Genomic DNA, 23,683 nt, shown 5'->3' with positions numbered 1-23,683 from the left:
AATCTAAGGATTGCATGTGAATGTGTCCTATGGGGACAAAAAAAAGTCTAAAAAAATATTTAAAACATTTATAAATGTGATTTAACCCCTTCCTTAATAGAAGTTTGAATCACCCCCCCCATTTAAAAAAATATATATATGTAAAAAAAAATAAACATATGTGGTATCGCCACGTGCGTAATTGTCCGATCTATAAAAATATAATGTTAATTATACCGCACAGTCAATGGCGTACACGTAAAGAAATTCCAAAGTCCAAAATTGCGTATTTTTGGTCACTTTGTATACCCTAAAATGTTTTAATAAAAAGCGAACAAAGTCCCATCAAAACAAAAATGGTACCAATAAAAACTTCACATCACAGCACAAAAAATTACCCTCATACATCCCTGTATATGGCAAAAAAAAAAAAAAGAAGACGTTATAGGGGTCAGAAGATGACAATTGTAAACATACTAATGTTGGTGCATGTAGTTATAATTTTTTTAAAGTAGTAAAATAAAACCTACATAAATAAGGCAAAAACAATGGAGAGAAAGACAAGCGCACTCACCACGTATTGAGTTCATCTGTGCTGTTTATTGGAATTAATTCAGATACAGAGGCAAAGGTGCAGGGGGACGACAAAGGAGGGAGGTTTTCATGGGCTACGTCGAACCTGGAGGATCCTATGACTGTTTTCAGAGAACGGAGATGTTCTCTCACTCTATGGAAAAGCGATCTGATCATCTTCCCTATATAGAAGAAACCACAATCGCAAATTAGGGAATAAACTGTATGTGTGGACTGGCATGTAATGAATTGATTAACCTTTATATTATGTTCTGCAAATTTTATCAGATCGCCTTTTAAATTATGATGGCAAAAAGAGCATGACCCACATGGAAAATTACCCCTGGGTCTTGCATTACTTAAAGGAGAACTCCAGAATATAAAAATTGTCCCCCATATTGCCGGCAGTAAAAAAAAAAAATAAAGATGTACATACCTTCCTCCGCTCCCCCGGCAACCGGTAACCGGCTCCGGTCTCCGCCGCAATCCTCTTCCTGGTTGCTGGTGGTCGGTGAGTCATACTGCACTCAGCCAATCACTGGCCGCAGCGAAGTCCCAACTCAGCCGGCGATAGGCTGAGAGACAGTGTGACGTTTTCGGCCCTGGCAGCAGGTGCCGGTGTAGTGAAGCGTTCTCACACTGCCGCTCAGCCTATCGCCAGCCGAATGGGGACTTCACTGAGGCCGGGGATTGGCTGAGGGCAGTATGACTCGCCGACCACCGGCAACCAGGAAGAGGATCGTGGCGGAGACCGGAGACGGTTACCGGAGGCCCCGGCGGAGCGAAGGAAGGTATGTACATCTTTATTTTTTTTTTACTGCTGGCAGTATGGGGGACAATTTTTATATTCTGGAGTTCTCCTTTAACCAATACTCCGCAGTTTTATTAGTTTATATATATATTGTGAGAGGGACAGCATCAAATGTCGCTTGGCAGCCTGGGCTTCACAAGTAGAGACAGGGACACTGTAGGTAAAGTCCAAGTCCAGGCTGTGCCTGGGTTTATTTTAAGTGTCAACACAACAATACAGCCTTAACATCAGGCCAAACATACAAAATAAACACCTGCTCGGCTGAGCTCTGACTAAACAAGGTACGACCCTAACTATACTAGAGACACACTAGGTGCCCCCGAACGTGAAACAAAACAGTAGAACACGGCCACTTACATCATGGTTCTTAGCATTCCAGCAGCCGCACTCAGGCCTGCAGACCCAGGTTTTATGGAGCCTGCAATCAGCCTCACCTGGTATGTGGGAGTGACCTCCCACCCGGCACTTGGTCACTCCAGGAAAACCGACCCGGATTAAGCGGGTTGGATCCGCTATACTACAACTAGAATGTGCCAGTAACATAGTATCACTGACACACATAACTACGGTTTTCCTTCACCGAAACCCAGGCATTTCGGTGACACATATCTGTCCACAAGCTGCCTAAAGCAGCATAGGAGAGCATCCTAGGAGAAATATACATTCCCTCAATAACTCTGCCTGTCACTGTCTCACATACCCTCCCCCTCTGTTTGAGCCTGTGGGATCGGACATTTTTAGCCATCAAACAGTGAACTCTTGAAAGTGCGTCGACATTGCCCTGTAGTTTTCCTGCCCTGTGTTCCACTGAAAAGCTAAAATTTTGTAGTGTCAGGAACCACCTCGTGACCCTGGCATTTCTTTCTTTGGCTTGAGACATCCAAGTTAGCGGAGAGTGGTCTGTGATTAACCTAAAGTGACGACCCAGTAAATAGTACTTGAGGGACTCAAGGGCCCATTTGATGGCCAAACACTCCCGCTCAACAACACTATATTTCCTCTCTGCAGGTGTAAGCTTCCTACTTAAGTACGTGACTGGATGCTCTTCTCCACCTACCTCCTGGGTAAGTACTGCACCTAGTCCCACATCAGACACATCTGTCTGTACAATAAACTCTTTTTTAAAGTTAGGGGTGATCAGGACTGGCTCTTTACAAAGGGTTAATTTTAACACCTGGAATGCTCTTTCTGCCTCTGGGTTCCAGGAGACCATGACAGACTTACTGTTCTTTGTCAAATCTGTAAGAGGTGCTGCTATACTTGCGAAGTTTGGGATGAAGCGACGATAATAACCCACAATACCTAGAAAGGCCCTCACCTGTCTTTTTGTTGTGGGTTGTGGCCAGCCCTGTATAGCCTCAACTTTATTGACCTGAGGCTTTATGATGCCCCTACCTATTATATACCCCAGGTACCGGGCTTCTTCCAGACCTAAAGCACATTTCCTAGGGTTGGCTGTCAGCCCTGCTTCTCTAAGAGAATTAAGTACAGCCTGTACCTTCGCTAGATGGCTATCCCAGTCCTCACTAAAGATAATGATGTCATCTAGGTACGCTGATGCATAGTGACGATGGGGCTTGAGGATAATATCCATCAACCTTTGAAAGGTGGCAGGAGCCCCATGCAAACCAAATGGTAGGCAGACATATTGGAACAGTCCTTCTGGCGTAGCAAAAGCTGTCTTTTCTTTGGCCCTATCGGTTAGGGGAACCTGCCAGTAGCCTTTAGTCAGGTCGAGGGTAGAGAAATATCTGGCATGACCGAGTCTCTCAATTAGTTCGTCTACCCTCGGCATTGGGTATGCGTCAAACTTTGATACCTCATTCAGCTTCCGGAAATCATTACAGAAGCGTAATGAGCCATCCGGTTTTGGGATGAGCACTATAGGACTTGACCATTCACTCTTTGACTCTTCAATTACTCAGAGGTCCAACATTTTCTTAACTTCCTCTGATATAGCTAGTCTACGAGCTTCTGGGACCGGGTAAGGTTTCAAATTGACCTTTACACCTGGCTCAGTCAAAATGTCATGCTTTATGACGTTGGTACGCCCTGGCAATTCAGAGAACACATCAGTATTTCTCTGTATGAACTCCAGGGTCTCCTGTTTCTGAGACTTTGACAGGGACTCAGACACATACACCTCTGGGGCCTTGCTATGGGGTATGCTCACTGCAGTCAGGGTCTCCCTGTCCTTCCACGGCTTAATTAAGTTAACATGGTACAACTGTTCCGGCTTACGTTTATCTGGTTGGTATACCTTGTAATTCACATTTCCCACCTTTTCAATGATTTCATAAGGCCCTTGCCACTTGGCCAGGAATTTACTTTCTACAGTAGGTACCAAAACTAATACCCGATCACCTGGGTTGAAGCTTCTTATTTTGGCTGACCTATTATACACTCTGCTTTGAGCTTCCTGGGCTTGCTGTAGGTGCTCCCTGACTATGGGCATAACTGCAGAAATCCTATCTTACATCTGAGAAATGTGTTCAATCACACTCCTATGGGGTGTGGACTCTTGCTCCCAGGTTTCTTTGGCAATGTCAAGGAGACCCCGTGGACGTCTACCATAAACTAGCTCAAAGGGAGAAAAACCTGTGGATGCCTGGGGAACTTCACGGACTGAAAACATTAAATAAGGCAAAAGACAGTCCCAGTCCTTCCCATCCTTCCCAACCACCTTTTTTAACATACTCTTTAGCGTCTTATTAAATCTCTCCACAAGACCGTCAGTTTGGGGGTGATATACTGATGTACGCAAATGTTTGATGTTAAGCAACTTACATAACTCCCTTGTGACCTTGGACATAAAGGGGGTCCCTTGATCAGTAAGGATCTCTTTTGGTATGCCAGTACGGAAAAACATATGGAACAGCTCTTTGGCAATAAGCTTGGAGGAGGTATTTCGTAAAGGTATGGCCTCAGGGTAATGCGTGGCATAGTCTACCACCACCAATATATACTGATGGCCCCTGGCAGACTTCACTATTGGGCCAACGAGGTCCATTGCGATCCTCTCAAACGGTACCTCTATGATGGGCAATGGTATCAGGGGACTTCTGTAATGGGGCATAGGAGCTGTTAGCTGACACTTGGGGAAGGACTCACAATACCGCTTTACATCAACATGTACACCTGGCCAGAAAAACCTTTGAAGGATGCGCTCCTTTGTCTTTTCGGTCCCCAAGTGACCTCCTAACACATGGTTGTGGGCAAGGTCTAAGACCATTCTACGAAAAGGCTGTGGCACTACTAGCTGTTCCACTATCTCCCCACGGACCTTGTCAATCTGATACAATAACTCCTGGTTTACTGCCATGTGAGGAAACACTGTATCAGCCCCGGGATATTGAGATTCTCCATTCACAACCTTAACATTTTCCCTAGCTTTCACTAAGGTTGGATCTCTGAGCTGGGCAGTCCCAAAATTATCCCGTGAGACCCCCAGTTCAGGCATTGCAGCCACCTCTTCCTGTTCCTCAGTTTCACCTGCAAGAACTGCTAGGGGAAAATTATCACTATTTTCCTGAGTCACCCCTACAGTCTGAACCATAGCATCGGGGTCAAACGGTACTGGATCAACAACAGGGCGTGCATTACCAACATTATTATTTTTCATAATACATGAAGCCTTGGTTTGCCACAAGTCCCAAAACAGGGGAAAGTCTCTTCCCAGGATTACTGTGTGCATTAGGGACCTCACAACACACACCTCATGAGAGGCGAGTCCACATGGAGTCTCTAGCTTTACTAGGGCAGTGGGGTACGCCTTGGTGTCCCCATGAATGCACAGAACCCCTATAACATGTCCGGTGAATGATGTAGGGTCCACCAGGCTGGCGTGCACCAGTGTGACCAAGCTCCCAGAGTCCAGTAGAGCCTCTACAGGATGGTCATTCACTTTGATATGACACATTTGTTGTTCAGTTTCTAATACAGTCCCTGCCGAGCAAACCGGCCGTGCGAACAAAGACCTCCGCCTTGCTGAGTCACACTCCATTGGCTCAACGGTAAGGGGACAGTTTGCTGCAATATGCCCAGGTCCACGACACCGCCAACATATTATGTGGCCCCGATCCCCTTGTGACTCTGGCCTGGTCCGTACTGTCCACTTAGTTCCCATTTTCTCCTCTGTGCCCTCCCCTCGTGAACCACCTCCCTTTGGGCCATTTTTCACCCCCCTTATGCATGGAACAGTCTTACCGGAGGTTCCGGACGATTTGCTGTTCCCGGAGTTGGACCGTCCAGGAGGTGTGGTCTGGAGTAAATCCTCGGTTGCTTTATATCTCTCAACGAGGTTTACAAGGTGCTCCGCATCTTTGGGGTCGCCTTGTCCAACCCAGCGCTGGATCTCCGGGGACAAAGAGCGGACAAACTTGTCCAAAACCACTTTTTCCACTATCTGTGCTGGCGTAGACTCCTCTGGCTGTAGCCACTTTTTAACCAGGTGGACTAGGTCGTACATCTGGGAGCGTGCTGGTAGGTGATCAAAGAAGGTCCAATTATGCACACGTCGAGCCCGGACATTGGTGTTCACCCCCAAACGAGCCAGGATCTCACCCTTTAATTTTGCGTAGTCCTGGGCATCTTGCTCGCCGAGGTCAAAATAGGCTTTCTGTGGTTCGCCGGTCAGGAAAGGTGCCACTACCTCAGCCCACTGTGCCACGGGTAATTTCTCTCGCTCTGCCACTCTTTCGAAGACCATGAGATAAGCCTCAACATCATCGGTGAGCGTCATTTTCTGCATGGACGACTGTACAGCAGCACGAGTGGTGGGAAGCGAGCTTGGCGGCCTCTGCACACTTTGCGCCACAGCCAGGACTTGCTCTTGGAGTTGCTTGTTAATGTGCTGCTGCTCCCTTAATGCAAGCTGGTTAGCCTCTATCAGCAGGGCATTGGTTTCCGCCTGGGCCCGCTTGGCCTCCTCATGTACCTTCTGCTGGTTTGCTGTCATCAGCTGGAGGTTACTGTTAGCTTGGATAAGCTGTTTCAAAAGTTCATCCATCCTGGCTGTCTCTGATTGCTGCGCAGCTGCAGCTTTTATCCAGGACATAGATTTTCAACACTTTTTCCAAGCGCCTGTTGTCCTTAGCAACGGTTGCTACAAATGTCCATTAACACGTGTATGTCTCTTTAAGAGTCTCTTTGCCCGCATCCGACACCATATGTGAGAGGGACAGCATCAAATGTCGCTTGGCAGCCTGGGCTTCACAAGTAGAGACAGGGACACTGTAGGTAAAGTCCAAGTCCAGGCTGTGCCTGGGTTTATTTTAAGTGTCAACACAACAATACAGCCTTAACATCAGGCCAAACATACAAAATAAACACCTGCTCGGCTGAGCTCTGACTAAACAAGGTACGACCCTAACTATACTAGAGACACACTAGGTGCCCCGAACGTGAAACAAAACAGTAGAACACGGCCTCTTACATCATGGTTCTTAGCATTCCAGCAGCCGCACTCAGGCCTGCAGACCCAGGTTTTATGGAGCCTGCAATCAGCCTCACCTGGTATGTGGGAGTGACCTCCCACCCGGCACTTGGTCACTCCAGGAAAACCGACCCGGATTAAGCGGGTTGGATCCGCTATACTACAACTAGAATGTGCCAGTAACATAGTATCACTGACACACATAACTACGGTTTTCCTTCACCGAAACCCAGGCATTTCGGTGACACAGATCTGTCCACAAGCTGCCTAAAGCAGCATAGGAGAGCATCCTAGGAGAAATATACATTCCCTCAATAACTCTGCCTGTCACTGTCTCACAATATATATATATATATATATATATATATATATATATATATAGATATATAGCTCTGTAATGTCCTGTTCTGTATGTATGTAACAATCCGTTTCCTTGCTGGGAATTCTTTTAGATCTTCATCTCTTTCTATCATATACCAATTATTAAAGATGGCTTGTTTTATATTGCTGTTCATTGCACTATTTTGAACCAAAAAAACGCATTTTTTCAGTTTTTTCAGTTTATTTTGTAACAACTCGGTTTGTGATGTATCATCGGCTCTCAATCTTGCCTTGTTATTGACATCTATTGTACTCTATCTCTGTAAGAAGCGTTCAGCCAGTTCAGATACCTGTTGTTGGTATTGTTGATGCATTTTAGGTGAATGAACTGGCTGTATGGTATACTGTTTTTAGTGTGCATTGGATGTGACGATTCATAATGGAGAAGGACATTTTTGGAGATGGGTTTCCTAAAGCCTCATATAATAATCCGATCATTGCTGATATTGAGGTTAACATCCAGGAACTCCAATGTCTCTCCACCGAAATTAGAGGTAAATCTCATATTAACATCGTTAGTGTTGTTTAGGTATGTAACGAAATTATCAAATTCATTGTTGGTACCTTCCCAGATTATGAGGATATCATCCACGTATCTGTGGAAGGATTTAATTGTTACAGTTGCGTTCCTGCTGGACTCGCCGGCCATGTGTGCTTTCTGTCCCCGCTGTCGGTGGGGCTGAGATTTGCAGTGCGGGACGCACCCGCATGCGAGTCTCAGCCCATCGCTCACCTTCCTGTGTTCTTGCTTCCTGATGTCCCGGCAGCTCCGGCGTGTGTGCCTCTGGCCCCTTGGGCGTGCGTGCGCTGGAGCTCTGTTTCTTAAAGGACCAGTACCCAATTAGTCTAAGTGTTTGCACCTGTCCCCTGGTCCATAAGTATCTGCTCATCTCTTGGTTTTCTGTCTTAGTCTTTGTTTGTCCTAGCCTGAGTCAAGTCCTGTTCAAGAGTCAAGTCCTGTTCCAGAGTCAAGTCCTGTTCCAGAGTCAAGTCCTGTTCCAGAGTCTGTGTACCTGTCCCTAGTTCCGGCCTGTCCTGTTCCCGTGTTCCTGCCTTGTCCTTCTGCCTTGACAGTCACGTCCTGCCCACCAAGTTCTGCCTGCCATGTCCTGCCAGTCTCTGTCTGTGCCACATCACCCCCCAGCTACCTGTGTGGCTGAGTCGTGCCAGGGGTAGCGACCTGGGTGCCACCTGCTGCAGCAAGACCATCCCGCTTTGCAGCGGGCACTGGTGAAAACCAGCGGCACCTTATATTCCCTGGAACGGCTCAAGTCTCTTTCCACACAGGCCCAGAGGATCCAGCACCTGCTGTCCACCTGCCGTGATTCCTAACAGTGGATCTGGCCTGTCCTAACATTAATGTGTCGAGAAAAGGAGTTCCTGGATGAGAAAGCAAAATCACTTTCAAATATCCTAAAAAAATGTTTGCGTAACTGCATGAGATGGGTGTCCCCATCGCCGCACCTCTCAATTGCCTAAACCATTGTTCGGAGGAAGTGAAATGATTGTTTTCAAGAATAAACCTAAAAAAATCAGTGACAAAATCAATAAAATCGGTGGATTTATCTGCATACGCCAGGAATCGACGGAGAGCCTGTATACCCGCATGGTGATACCGGGTATATAGGCTCTCTACGTCGATCGATGTCAGTGCATAACCATTTTGCCAGTGAAAGTCATCCAAGAAACCAAGCAGGTCCCCAGTGTCTTTGAGATATGAAAGGATGAATGGTAAAAGTGATGCCAAAAGCCAGTCAATATAACTGAATAGGTGCTCCGTTGGGGAATCGATCCCCGCAACAATCGGGTGACCTGGAGGGGGATTTACATTCTTATGCACCTTAGGTAAGATGTACCAATAGGGTTTGCTGGGATATTTAGATAAACGCTGTGTGGTTTTTACTTTCAATATGTTAGCTTGTGTACATCTGTGTAATAGGGACCGAAGCTTTTCTAGCATTTTAACCGTGGGGTCTTTAGGCAATTTTTCATAAACAAAAAGAAAAATAAATTCTTAAAAAACGGATGCAACCGGACATCATTTTTCAAACAGTTTACTGTTTTCAACCATATACAGATAAAAATGTATACCAACGTTTTGATACAGCTTAGTCAGGTTTTCAAAAACCTGATATGGGAACTGTATTGCAAAAACATGGTGTGAACCCAGCCTTATGCTCTTTTTAATCTATTGCATTGCTGTGCACAATGAACGGAAGAAATTGTGCATGCGTTATTAATAACGGACTATAACGGATTAAAACGGATAATGTAAAAATCCCATAGACTATAATGGGATTTTCTAATGGACGTATGGGATTTTCTAACGGATGTTTAATGGTTGATTTTCAGGGTTTTCATAATGGAACATCAAATGGATCTATAAAACGGATTAATCTTATAGTGTGAAAGCAGCCTTACCTTGAAAAGTGGAGTTCTTTAGGTTATTTACTAACATAAAATAATAATAAAGTTTTGAAAAAATGACTCATTCATTTATTTTTAATCAAGAGCTTCACCTGTAAATAGATATCCCTGCATAACATGTGGCTGTACTACCAGATTGAAGAGCCGCTACAACCTAAATGGGCACTGTTAGAATCATAAACGTGTTATATGTTGTACATCTTGGCAAAACATTAATATTTCTAATATACTTCATAAAAAAATGCTATATCCTTTTTGTAAAATGACTTCATGGCTTACAAAAAGAAAGACCACTTGGGGTCTAGCACAGGCTGGAACAAAGTCTAGTAAGGCTGCATTCACACTTCGTTTTTACGTTACGGATGCCGGATCAGGCTGGGGGAGGGGCAAACTGGGCGCTCCCGTACCCCAGCCGGACCAGCGCTAAAATCCATTTACTTTAATAAGCCGACCGGAGTTAAACGGGGACTGCGGTCGGCTCATTTTTTATCTGTATCCTGTTTTGTGACCGGACCTAAAACCGTAGTATGCCACCGTTTTAGGTCCGGTCAGGAAACCGCATACGGGTCAAAAATGAGCCGATCGGAGTCCCCGTTTGACTCCGGTCGGCTCATTAAAGTAAATGGATTTCAGCTGGTCCGGCTGGGGTACGGGAGAGCCCGGTTTGCCCCTCCCCCAGCCAGATCCAGCACCCGTAATGTAAAAACAAGGTGTGAATGCAGCCTTAGTGAGGGTGGGACTAGCACTCCTCTGTGCTCACTCCTGTCCTGTTTATCAGACTGCAGCATGAAAACAAAGAGGAGCGGGTTACAGAGCAGTCTGCAGTGATTGAATAAAGAGACCCAGCACAGCACAGCAGATTCTGGGAGGAAGTGAATGCATGGTGAGTGAGGGCAGGCTCAATGCTTGCCTCGGACATGCCCCTTCCTGAGCAGGGGATGTCAGAATGAGTGGGCAGCAGAACAGAGGGATTTGTTCTCCAAATACAGAAGCTAGACACATTAAAAGACGTGTAAAGCATCTGCCTAACCTGGTGAGTAACAAATATAAGTATTATTATTTTTCTGTGATATGACAGGTACGCTTTAAGCACCTCTTGATGACCTAATCATCCTTGCATTTTATAAAGGCATCCCGATGATTAGACCCTAGGAGAAATTAAACTAACATAATGCTAAAGGATATTGAACTTTTTGGCCTGACTTAACAGCAGCAAAAAAGGATACAGAACCTGGGTTTCCCACTCATATGGCTATACTATGAATGTCTTTGTAGCCTTGGTTGCCTTTATTCCCATAGTGTTTTCTTTTTAATTTCTTGCTACACCCCACGGTTTCTGAGATATAGAGGCTTTACTACTTTGCTTCCAAAAAATAAAGGGAACACTTAAAGGGGTATTCCAGGCAAAAACTGTTTAACTCCGGAAAGTTAAACAGATTTGTAAATTACTTCTATTAAAAAATCTTAATCCTTCCAATAGTTATTAGCTTCTGAAGTTTTCTGTCTAACTGCTCAATGATGATGTCACGTCCCGGGAGCTGTGCATGATGGGAAAATATCCCCATAGGAGCTGCACAGCTCCTGGGACGTGAGTCATCAGAAAGCAGTTAGACAGAAAACAGCAACTCAACTTCAGAAGCTAATAACTATTGGAAGGATTAAGATTTTTTTTCCGGAGCCAGTTGATATATAAAAAAAAGTTTTGGCATGGAGTACCCCTTTAAACAACACAATGTAACTCCAAGTCAATTACACTTCTGTGAAATCACACTGTCCACTCAGGAAGCAACACTAATTGACAATCAATTTCACACGCTGTTGTGTAAATGGAACAGACAACAGGTGGAAATTATAGGCAATTAGCAAGACACCTCCAATGCAGGTGGTGACCACAGACCACTTCTCAGTACCTATGCTTCCTGGCTGATGTTTTGGTCACTTTGGAATACTGGCAGTGCTTTCACTCCAGTGGTAGCATGAGACGGAGTCTACAACCCACACAAGTGGCTCAGGTAGTGCAGCTCATCCAGGATGGTACATCAATGTGAGCTGTGCAAGAAGGTTTGCTGTGTCTGTCAGCGTAGTGTCAAGAGCATGGAGGCGATACCAGGAGAAAGGCAAGTAGATCAGAAGACGTGGAGGAGGCTATAGGAGGGCAACAAACCAGCAGCAGGACCGCTACCTCAACATTTGTGCAAGGTGGAGCAGGAGGAGCACTGCCAGAGCCCTACAAAATTACCTCCAGCAGGCCACAAATGTGCATGTGTCCACTCAAACGGTCAGAAACAGACGCCATGAGGGTGGTATGAGGGCCCGACTTCCACAGGTGGGGGTTGTGCTTACAGCCCAACACCGTGCAGGACGTTTGGCATTTGCCAGAGAACAACAGGATTGGCAAATTCGCCACTGGCGCTCTGTACTCTTCACAGATGAAAGCAGGTTCACACTGAGCACATGTGACAGACGTGACAGAGTCTGGAGATGCCGTGGAGAACGTTCTACTGCCTGCAACATCTTCCAGCATGACCGGTTTGGCAGTGGGGTCACTAATGGTGTGGGGTGGCATTTCTTTGGGGGGCCTCCATGTGCTGGCCAGAGGTAGCCTGACTGCCATTAGGTACCGAGATGAGATCATCAGACCCCTTGTGAGACCATATGCTGGTGTGGTTGGCCCTAAGTTCCTCCTAATGCAAGACAATGCTAGACCTCATGTGGCTGGAGTGTGTCAGCAGTTCCTGCAAGAGGAAGGCATTGATGCTTGACTATCTGCCCTGGTAACTGAATAGTCAGATGGGCGGGAACTTTATTGCAAAATAAGGTTTAAAGGGAACCCGTCACCAAACTAATCTTTAACCCCTTAAGGACTGAGCCCTTTTTCACCTTAAGGACTCAGCCATTTTTTGCAATTCTGACCACTGTCACTTTAAACATTAATAACTCTGGAATGCTTTTAGTTATCAATCTGATTCCGAGATTGTTTTTTCGTGACATATTCTACTTTAACTTAGTGGTAAAATTTTGTGGTAACTTGCATCCTTTCTTGGTGAAAAATCCCAAAATTTGATGAAAAATTAGAAAATTTTGCATTTTTCTAACTTTGAAGCTCTCTGCTTGTAAGGAAAATGGATATTCAAAATATTATTTTTTTTATTCACATATACAATATGTCTACTTTATGTTTGCATCATAAAATTGACAAGTGTTTACTTTTGGAAGACACCAGAGGGCTTCAAAGTTCCGCAGCAATTTTCCAATTTTTCACAAAATTTTGAAACTCGCTTTTTTTCAGGGACCAGTTCAGGTTTGAAGTGGATTTGAAGGGCCTTCATATTAGAAATACCCCATAAATTACCCCATTATAAAAACTGCACCCCCCAAAGTATTCAAAATGACATTCAGTCAGCGTTTTAACCCTTTAGGTGTTTCACAGGAATAGCAGCAAAGTGAAGGAGAAAATTCCCAATTTTTGAATTTTTGCAAGGGGTAAAAAGGAGAAAATTTTTACTTGTATTTGAAACCCAATTTCTCTCGAGTACGCACATACCTCATATGTCTATGTTAATTGTTCGGCGGGCGCAGTAGAGGGCTCAGAAAGGAAGGAGCGACAAATGGTTTTTGGGGGGCATGTCACATTTAGGAAGCCTCTATGGTGCCAGAACAGCAAAAAAAAAAACACATGGCATACCATTTTGGAAACTAGACTCCTCGGGGAACATAACAAGGGGTAAAGTAAACCTTAATACCCCACAGGTGATTCACAACTTTTGCATACGTAAAAAAAAAAAAAAAAAAAAAAATTCCCTAAAATGCTTGGTTTCCCAAAAGTTTTACATTTTTAAAAAGGGTAATAGCAGAAAATACCCCCCCAAAATTTGAAGCCCAATTTCTCCCGATTCAGAAAAAAAACCATATGGGGGTGAAAAGTGCTCTGCTGGCGCACTACAGGTCTCAGAAGAGAAGGAGTCACATTTGGCTCTTTTGAAGGAAATTTTGCTCTGGGGGCATGCCGCATTTAGGAAGCCCCTATGGTGCCAGGACAGCAAAAAAAAACAGATGGCATACCATTTTGGAAACTAGACCCCTTGGGGAACGTAAAAAGGGGTAAAGTGAACCTTAATACCCCAAAGGGGTTTCACAACTTTTGCATATGTAAAAAAAAAATAAAAAATTACCTAAAATGCTTGGTTTCCCAAAAAAATTACATTTTTAAAAAGTGTAATAGCAGAAAATACCCCCCAAAATTTGAAGCCCAATTTCTCTCGATTCAGAAAACACCCCATATGGGGGTGAAAAGTGCTCTGCTGGCGCACTACAGGTCTCAGAAGAGAAGTAGTCACATTTGGCTTTTTTGAAGGAAATTTTGCTCTGGGGGCATGCCGCATTTAGGAAGCCCCTATGGTGCCAGGACAGCAAAAAACCCCACATGGCATACCATTTTGGAAACTAGACCCCTTGGGGAACGTAACAAGGGGTAAAGTGAACCTTAATACCCCACAGGGGTTTCACAACTTTTGCATATGTAAAAAAAAAAATTTTTTTTTACCTAAAATGCCTCTTTTCCCAAAAATTTTACATTTTTAAAAAGGGTAAAAGCAGAAAATACCCCCCAAAATTTGTAACACAATTTCTCCCGAGTACGGCGATACCCCATATGTGACCCTAAACTGTTGCCTTGAAATACGACAGGGCTCCAAAGTGAGAGCGCCATGTGCATTTGAGGCCTAAATTAGGGACTTGCATAGGGGAGGATATAGGGGTATTCTACGCCAGTGATTCCCAAACAGGGTGCCTCCAGCTGTTGTAAAACTCCCAGCATGCCTGGACAGTCAGTGGCTATCTGGCAATACTGGGAGTAGTTGTTTTGCAACAGCTGGAGGCTCCGTTTTGGAAACAGTGGCGTACTAGACGTTTTTCATTTTTATTGGGGAGGGGGGCTGTGTAGGGGTATGTGTATTTGTAGTGATTTTTACTTTTTATTTTATTGTGTGTTAGTGTAGTGTAGTGTTTTTAGGGTACAGTCACATGGGCGGGGGTTCACAGTAGTTTCACGCTGGCAGTTTGAGCCTCAGCTCAAACTTGCAGCCGGATACTTACTGTAATCCTCCGCCAATGTGAGTGTACCCTGTACGTTCACATTGGGGGGGGGGAACGTCCAGCTGTTGCAAAACTACAACTCCCAGCATGTACGGTCTATCAGTGCATGCTGGGAGTTGTAGTTTTGCAACCGCTGGAGGCTCCGTTTTGGAAACAGTGGCGTACCAGACGTTTTTCATTTTTATTGGGGAGGGGGGTTGTATAGGGGTATGTGTATATGTAGTGTTTTTTACTTTTTATTGTGTGGTAGTGTAGTGTTTTTAGGGTACAGTCGCACGGGCGGGGGTTCACAGTAGTTTCTCGCTGGTAGTTTGAGCTGCGACAGAAAATTTGCCGCAGCTCAAACTTGCAGCCGGATACTTGCTGTAATCCTCCGCCCATGTGAGTGTACCCTGTACGTTCACATTGGGGGGGGAACATCCAGCTGTTGCAAAACTACAATTCCCAGCATGTACGGTCTATCAGTGCATGCTGGGAGTTGTAGTTTTGCAACAGCTGGAGGCACACTGGTTGTGAAACACAGAGTTTGGTAACAAACTCAGTGTTTTGCAACCAGTGTGCCTTCAGCTGTTGCAAAAGCTACAACCCCCAGCATGTACGGACAGCGGAAGGGCATGCTGGGTCTTGTAGTTATGCAACAGCTGGAGGCATACTACTTTGGCTGGGGATGCTGGGGACTGTAGTTATGCAACAGCTGGAGACACATTGGTTTGCTACATAACTCAGTGTGCCTTCAGCTGTTGCAAAACTACAACTCCCAGCAGTCACCGACAGCCAACGGGCATGCTGGGAGTTGTAGTTATGCAACCAGCAGATCCACTACTACAACTCCCAGCATGCACTTTAGCTGATTGTTCAAGCTGGGAGTTGTAGTTATACAACAGCTGAAGGTACACTTTTCCATAGAAAAAATGTGCCTCCAGCTGTTGCAAAACTACAAGTCCCAGCATGCCCATAAGGGCATGCTGGGAGTTGTGGTGGTCTGCCTCCGGCTGTTGCATAACTACAGCTCCCAGCATGCCCTTTTTGCATGCTGGGAGCTGTTGCTAAGCAACAGCAGGAGGCTGTCACTCACCTCCAACGATCCTCGCCGCACAGGTCAGTCCCTCGTCGTCTCCGCCGCGGCCCTCGCTCCTGGGGCCACGATCCCAACATTGACGCCGGGGATCGGGGTCCCCAGCACCCGGGGTGCACGTCCCGCACCCGCTCACGTCCTCCGGAAGAGGGGCGGAGCGGGTTGCGGGAGTGACACCCGCAGCAGGCGCCCTGATTGGTCGGCCGGTAATCCGGCCGACGAATCAGGGCGATCGTGAGGTGGCACCAGTGCCACCTCACCCCTGCTGGCTCTGGCTGTTCGGGGCCGTCGGAGACGGCCCCGAACAGCCTGTAATTCCGGGTCACCGGGTCACTGGAGACCCGATTGACCCGGAATCTGCCGCAGATCGCTGGACTGAATTGTCCAGCGATCTGCGGCCATCGCCGACATGGGGGGGCATAATGACCCCCCTGGGCGATATGCCCCGATGCCTGCTGAACGATTTCAGCAGGCATCGGGCACCGGCTCCCCTCCGGCTAGCGGCGGGGGGCCGGGATTTGACAGGACGTACTCAAACGTCCTGAGTCCTTAAGGACTCGGAAAAGGGGACGTTTGAGTACGTCCTGCGTCCTTAAGGGGTTAAATATATTGTTCCTTATGTAATTAAAAGCCGATTCAGGAAAATAAACTTGAGCTTTTTTTGGGCGCTGGTTCACCAAAGTAGGAATTTGGACACAATTACAAGTCCAAAAGGTATTTTATTGCACTAAAACAACGCATTTCTAGTCTGCTATTTACTTGCTGTTAAAATTCTCAACCTTCATATGTTTTTAATGTGATTGAAGAAACGGCCACTAGGTGGCTCTGTTCTGTTCCCTTCCACAAGTCAAACAGTTAATTTGGTCTCCTCCCGGCCTGGCAGGAGACCAAACCCAGAAAGTGCATGCAGGGCATGGGGGAGGGGAGGGCACAGCTTTCACAACCGTCGGTGACGTCGCACCTGCTGGGGAACGCCCACTTTCTCCTGCTGGGAGCTCACACAATGTAAGGGGAATAGTATGATACACAGCTTTTTAAAGCTCAAAAAAAATTTTAAGGGCAGGAGGGGTGTTAGGAGTAGTTATGGAATATAATCCGAGTTAGTTTAGAAAATATGGTTTGATGACAGGTTCTCTTTAAAGAGGTTATCCAGGAATAGTAGAACAGCGCTAATTTCTTTTAAAAACAGCTCTACGTCTGTCCCCAGGTTGTGTGTGTATTGCAACTTGGCTCCATTCATTTCAATGGAACTGAGCTGCCGAACCACACCCAACCTGGAACAAGACGGGGAGCTGTTTTTGAAAGAAATTAGCTCTGTTTTTCTATTCCTGGATAACCCCTTTAAGGGTACGTTCACACGGGCGGATTACCTGCGGAATTTCCACAGCGGATTTTGCTACCATTGACTTCAATGGGTCAGCAGAAAATCCGCAATAGAGGCAGATTTGCAGATATTCCTTTGGACCCATTGAAGTCAATGGTAGCAAAATCTGCTGCAGATAATTCTGCAAGTAATCATCCCGTGTAAACGTTCCCTTAGGGTATGTTTACACTATTGAATTTCCAGTGCAGCAGCCTACCATTGTTTTTAATAGGGACATCCATAAAGAGAAATAGTAGAAAAACGAAGGTAGCCACTCACCATTGCATTCTTCAGACTTTATTGCATTACAAAAGGGCACGGATTAAAATTGCTCCATGGTAAAGTGATCTTGTGCAAACACCAAGGGTGTCTTACAGCAAGCGCTGAGCCTGCCAGCCCATGGCATCTGCACAAGATCACTTTACCATGGAGCAATTTTAATCTGTGCACTTTTGTAACGCAATAAAGTCTGAAGAATTCAATGGATGTCCCTTTGCAAATATATTAGAAGGTTTAGCACAACCTATTAACTCCCCGACCCAGGAGGGAATACAATTTGAAGCAGTGCCGGTTTCTGAGACTTTTGAGACTTTGTATATTTTTTTATAGGATTCTGCTGCACTGTGCACACCATATAATTCCCACTGCAGAAATTGAAATTCTGGACTCTAAGGCTAAGTTTCCACTTGGTTTTTTTCTGGCAGTTTTTGGAATACTACCACTGCAGTTTTTGAGCCAAACCAAGAAGTGTATTCAAAAGGAATAGGACATATAAAGGAAGGACTTATACTTCTCCTCCCTTATGGATCCACTTCTGACTTTGGCTCAAAAACTGCAGTGGCAGTATTCCAAAAACTGCCAGAAAAAAAAACAAGTGGAAACTTAGCCTAAAGAATGAACACATTAATTTGGCGGATGTCCGTGCAGAATTCATTGCTGTTAGTGGTGCTGGTCCGTGCGGTCCTGGCACTGACGGATTTCTTTGGTGGCCGATGCACTTGAAATATCTGCATGGGTACTAGAACTTCTTTGCCCCATAAATGTACCCTTTCCCTCTTATATTATTTTTATTATTATATATTACATTCACACATAGAAAGTTTAATTCCATTCCTGCTCCATCTTGTGGCTTATTTTGTGAATAGGTGTATAATAAGATGTTTATTATTCTTGTATTTTATATTTCCTAGTACAGTGACCCCCCCAACCTACGATGGCCCCGACATACGATAATTTCAACATACGATGGTCTCTCAGAGGCCATTGCATGTTGAAGGCAGCATCAACATCCGATGCTTTTGTATGTCGGGGCCATCGCATAAACGGCTATCCGGCAGCGCAGACTGCTTCAGCTACCACCGGATAGCAGTTTAATGGGCACGCTCCCCGCTGCTTCAGACCGTCCTCTTCATGCTCCGCTCCATGGTCATCACTCTCGTCGGCATCAGGTTGTCGCGCACGCCGTCACGTCATCCAATAGGTGCGGCGACATGATGACGGCGATAGAGAGCGATGATCCAGCGGTGACGATCCGGAGCAGCGGGGACACCTGAGTATAACATTCCCTATTACTATTGCACGAATCCCTCAACATACGATAAATTCAAGTAACAATGGTTCATTTGGAACGAACTACCATCGTATGTTGAGGGACCACTGTATACAATTTATACACCCATCTTCCTGTAATCACAGGTATTTAGGTCAAGAAGCAATCTCTGGTAAACCATAAACCGGTGTTAGGCTACATTCACACCACGTTTTTGCAATACAGTTCCGGTATACGTTTTCAATTTAAAAACCATACGGAGCCGTATTGAAAACAGTTGCATTGACTCTCCATGGAAAACCATATGTCAAACGATGCATCAGGTTGTGTACTTTTTGTGTCTTTGTCCGTTTTTTCCCGTACCCAAAACCGTAGCCTAACACGGTTTTCTGTCCGGGGGAAAAACTGTATATGGTTCCTTCAACATGGGAGTCAATGAGAACCATAGAGAACTGTATGTGCGTACGGTTCCATCCAGTTTCCCCAATACAGTTTTTGAGTTTGCACATTTGCAGTGCACACCGAATGGGATGTAAAGTTAAAAACATATACTTTTTTTTTAAACAACGGATGCAACCGGGCATAATTTTTCAAACCGTATACGGTTTAAAATTTGTACACATGTTTTGGGTTTCGAGGAATCCGTCTTTCATCAAAAACCTAATACGGGAACTGTATTGCAAAAACGCGGTGTGAATGCAGCCTTATGCAATCTTTGGTTCTCCAGTAGCAGCACAACTACAACTCCCAGCATGCCTAGAAAGCCAATGGCTGCCAGGTTTGCTAGAAGTTCTAGATTTGCAACTGCTGAAGAACCTCTTAGGCTGTGTTCCCATGGCCGTCTAAATGTTATCCGTTTGGATCAGTTAATAAATAAAAATATTTTTTTTTGTTCTGAGCGTAAAAACGGATCAAAAAACAGATTGAAAAAACAGATGTAAACGGATGACATTAAAGGCTCATCGGTTTTCCATAGACTTCAATGTTAAGTTTACTGTATCCGTTTTTTGGAAGGAAAAAAAATTGTGCATGTGCCATTTTTTTCTGCCGTCAAAAAAACGGAAATGAGTGCAGACGGGTACAAAGGGATTGTAAAAAAATCCCATTGACATGAATGAGATTTAAAAAAACAAAAACGTTTTTTTATCAGTTTACAGCCAGCAAGAACGGAACTGAAGCGTGGATAAAAGAACGGGGTATAGACGACCGTGTGAACGCACCCCAAGTTAAAGCGGTGTTTCCCAAGCAGGGTGCCTCCAGCTATTGCAAAACTACAAAACCCAGCATGCCCAGACAACTTAAGGCTGTCCAGACATGCTTGGAGTTGTAGTTTTGCAACAGCTGGAGGCACCCTACATGGGAAACGCAAAGTTAGAGGTGAGGTCACTGTAAGGTATGCTAGTGGTTGTAGTTTTGCAACAATTGCAAGACTACAACCCCCAGCATGCTCAGGTGTCGTTTTGCCACAGCATTGCCTCGACCCATCTACTTTAAGAGGTGTGGCCAAACTGGGACACCGCCATACTCTATACAGTACGTAATCCGCGCAAGCGCAAAATGTGTCAGGAAAATCGACGCATGCGTACTATAGTCTGAGCGCGAGCCCGTCAATTCGTTGGTCGCGCAGGCGCAGAAGCAGCTGCAGCCGGCCCGTCAGCTCCTGAACAGGAGGAAGCCGCCATGGAGTCATACGATGTGATCGCTAACCAGCCCGTGGTGATTGATAATGTGAGTAGTGTTTCAGGACGGCCCGGAGTGCATTCATTTCCACATAGCTGCACAGTGTTTCTGCGCTAACGACCGGGATCGCCTGTGCCGGGATTAATTTTCCCTTTGTCATTACAACCGCGCCCCACCTGTCTGTCATAGTGACAGGGCTGCTGGGAATCACGGTGGTCCGGAGGGGTAGCGCAGAGCAGGCCGGGGCGGGCACGGTGTCCCGGAGTCGCTCATAGATTTGTCTTTATTATTTCTGACGGGTGTTTTAGGGCTGATGAGGCTGTGAAGGTGCAACCAAACCTGCTGCCGCGACATAGCATACCTAGGGTATCAGGGAGGCGTGACAGGCGGCGGGTTCTGCTCTTCCGATTGGACGAGAGTGCTGTCAGTAAGACTGCACAGGAGGGGTGGGACTGGATGAGCTCAGCTTGCCTTGTCCGCAGTTTTTATTGGTCTAGCGTTTGATTGACAGTAGCAACAATCTCTGTGATTGGTTTAATTTAGGGCTGGGTGGAGCTAAAGTCAGGGTGTGGAAGGATGGGGATGACTGGTGTAAATAGGCCGAGCCCGTTATGTGTTGGTATGGGGTGAAGTCATTCATTGCTGTGTGGCAGGGGTTGGCTTATGTATGTGTGATATAGTGTTTTCCAACCAGGGTGCCTCCAGCTGTTGCAAAACTACAACTCCCATCTAGCCCAGACAGCCGAAGGCTGTCTGGGCTAGCAGGGAGTTGTAGTTTTGCAACAGCTGGAGGCACCCTGGTTGGAAAACACTATATTATAAATGGCGTTTTATTTATACATTTTCGTTTTTTCCTCCTCACCTTGTTTTTTGCGCGACCAGTTGTCCTTTGTAATGACATCACTCACTTTACTTTACATCACTCACTTTACTCTGTGTGGGGAAATTGAAAAGAAAACTGCAATTTTTTGCAAATTTTGTAAGGTTTCGTTTTACACTGTACAATTTACGGTAAAAATGTGATGTTTTATTTATTCTGTGGGTCAATACGATTAAATTGATACACATGGTTACATCCTTTTCTATTATTGTACCGCTTAAAAAAAACCTCAAACCTTTTAACCAAATTAGTGCGTTTAAAATCTTTCTATTTTGACGACGCATAACGGTAGAGGGCTATATCTGTACTATATATATATATATTTTTTTTATATACCGCAATTGCATGTGTGAAACTTTAAAAGCAATTTTTTGGGGGGAATATTATGTGATAAAGCAGCAATTTTGGACCATTTTTTTTCTTCTTACGTTTACGCCGCTTACCGTACGGGATCATTAACATTATATTTTGGTAGTTCGGACTAGGGATCGACCGATATCGTTTTTTTGTTTTTTCAGGGCTGATACCGATAATCTGCGACCTTTCAGGCCGATAGCCGATAATTATACCGATATTCAGGTTATTGGCTATTTAACCCCCCCTGGCCTGATGAAGCTGCGCATGCGCAGCGAAACGCATTCCATTATCACTAATTAAAACCTGTTGGACGTTATCTTCCCTCTGCGAGTCCTGTTAAGCGCCACGGATCCTGGCATAAGGAAGCTCTATCTCTATACTAATGCATAGGACATAGCACTGATCATTGTTATCTTCTGCTCGATCTCAGAGCAGAAGACACCAGGAGACGTACGGAGGCAGGTGAGGGGACTGCGGGCGATCATCCATTTTAGTGACCGATTTGTATTAATCACGGCATCTAAGGGGTTAAGGACAATCGCTGCGCAAACACTTTTTACATTTTTTTTTTAGCCCCCACAGCGGCTATACCATGCAATCTTCTGATTGCATATACTATCAATGCTATGCCATAGCATAGCATTGATCAGTGTTATCCGCGCTCTGCTGCTCCAGCCTGCTGAGCAGGCATGGAACAGTAGATTGCTGATCGAATGACCAGGAGGTAGGTGAGGACCCTCTTGTTGTCCAGTAAGCTGATCGGGACATCCCGATTCTGTCGCGTTAGTCCCGATCAGCTCCACTGAGCTGCCGGAATAGTTTTACTTTTCACTCTAGACATCGCAATCAATTTTGATTGCGGCGTCTAAAGGGTTAATGCCGGGCATCGGCCTGATCAGCGGTGCCCGGCATTAACCCTGGGTCCTGACTGCTGATAGCAGTCGGGACCCACGGGGTTTGAAGCATTCTACAGTGGTGGGAATGCTTTAAATCCTTGTAATGGGACTCGGGACAAACAGTACAGGTACAAGTCCTTAAGGACTCGGGAACGGGGGTGTACCTGTATGCCCTGCGTCCTTAAATGGGCACTGTAAGGTACAAAAACTTTTGATATGTTGTAAAAGCATGCAAAACCAATAGGTTTTGCAATTGCTTTCATTAGAAATTTTTTTGTATTTCATACTGAAGAAGGCGGTCAAACTTTCCCCCTGTCTGCTTGGACACATACTAGTCCTGCTGTGTCCATGCGTCATCACCTATGTCATGGACACACTTCCTTGATTGACAGCTGTGAGCGCAGGGCTCAGAGCTGGAGGAAAAATCCTCCCACTGTCAGCTTGTGTCCCGCTACTGTCAGTGAGGACAAGCTGGGAGTTGTAGTTTGTAGTAGGGGAGATGTGAATAGACAGCATACTGAGGGAGGGGGCGGAGACCTGCACTGTGAGGCCACGCCCCCTCCCTTTGAGAGGAATTCAGACTAGTGAGCTAAATTAAAAGTGTAATAAAAAAAAAAAAAGGTGCTAGACATAAAAATGATATGTACATGGTCAGGATTAGGTACTGAGTGATATTTAAAAAAAATGTTTTTTTGTTGGATCTGACGGGTACGCTTTAACTGCTTAAACGTGCACATTTTTGTACAAAAAAGTAATAAAAAAAAATAGTTACAAAAATTAAACCTATATAAATTGGGTATCCTTGTAACTGTAAGGACCTACAGAATAAAGATAAGGTGTCATTTTTACCCAAGCATTGTGTTTTTTTTTTTTTTTTTTTTTTTTACTATCTCAGAAATGCCTTTTAGTCTGCCTGGTACTGTGCCCACTTACCAGGCAGACTTCCCCAGCAGGCACGACGTCACTGATGCCTGCTGGGGGGGGCAGACTTCTGCCCTTAGCTTATCTATACAGGGTGCCTCCAGGTGTCTCAACTACAACTCCCAGCTTGCCCTGACATCAATTGGCTGTCAGGACATGCTGGGAGTTGTAGTGTTGAAACAACTGGAGGCGCCCTGTGTTGAAAACAATAACTTTGTTATGGCCATGGCGCTACCCTGAACTCTTCTCTTCCTGATTGACAG

The 23,683-nt window shown here is 45.3% G+C and overlaps 2 protein-coding genes across 2 annotated transcripts in view; both read left to right on the top strand.

Annotated features, from left to right (window-relative positions):
• Positions 1-7,544: 7,544 nt before the first annotated feature.
• Positions 7,545-8,367, top strand: LOC130281877 (late cornified envelope-like proline-rich protein 1). Its single transcript, XM_056529609.1, has 2 exons — positions 7,545-7,672; positions 8,105-8,367. Exons 1-2 carry the CDS (start codon positions 7,580-7,582, stop codon positions 8,336-8,338), a joined length of 327 nt encoding a protein of 108 aa, XP_056385584.1. The 5' UTR covers positions 7,545-7,579; the 3' UTR covers positions 8,339-8,367.
• An 11,894-nt stretch (positions 8,368-20,261) lies between these two features.
• The window catches only part of ACTR1A (actin related protein 1A), a 33,948-nt gene continuing 30,526 nt past the window's right edge, over positions 20,262-23,683 (top strand). Inside the window, exon 1 of the mRNA XM_056529608.1 lies at positions 20,262-20,414. Within this exon, the coding sequence (XP_056385583.1) occupies positions 20,367-20,414 (48 nt within the window). The 5' untranslated portion in view covers positions 20,262-20,366. The remainder of the gene's footprint in view (positions 20,415-23,683) is intronic.

The sequence above is a fragment of the Hyla sarda genome, chromosome 7 (genome assembly GCF_029499605.1).
Source record: "Hyla sarda isolate aHylSar1 chromosome 7, aHylSar1.hap1, whole genome shotgun sequence".
Lineage (NCBI taxonomy): Eukaryota > Metazoa > Chordata > Amphibia > Anura > Hylidae > Hyla > Hyla sarda.
The sequence above is the reverse complement of the archived record's forward strand: the minus strand, read 5'-3'. Positions and strand labels throughout refer to the sequence as shown.

Excerpts from the sequence above, each read along its gene's own strand:
- LOC130281877 (XM_056529609.1), top strand. The coding sequence starts at position 7,580 with ATGGGTTTCCTAAAGCCTCATATAATAATCCGATCATTGCTGATATTG. Across the intron at positions 7,673-8,104 it reads TCTCTCCACCGAAATTAGAG|CCTGAGTCAAGTCCTGTTCA; the intron begins GTAAATCTCATA and ends TGTTTGTCCTAG.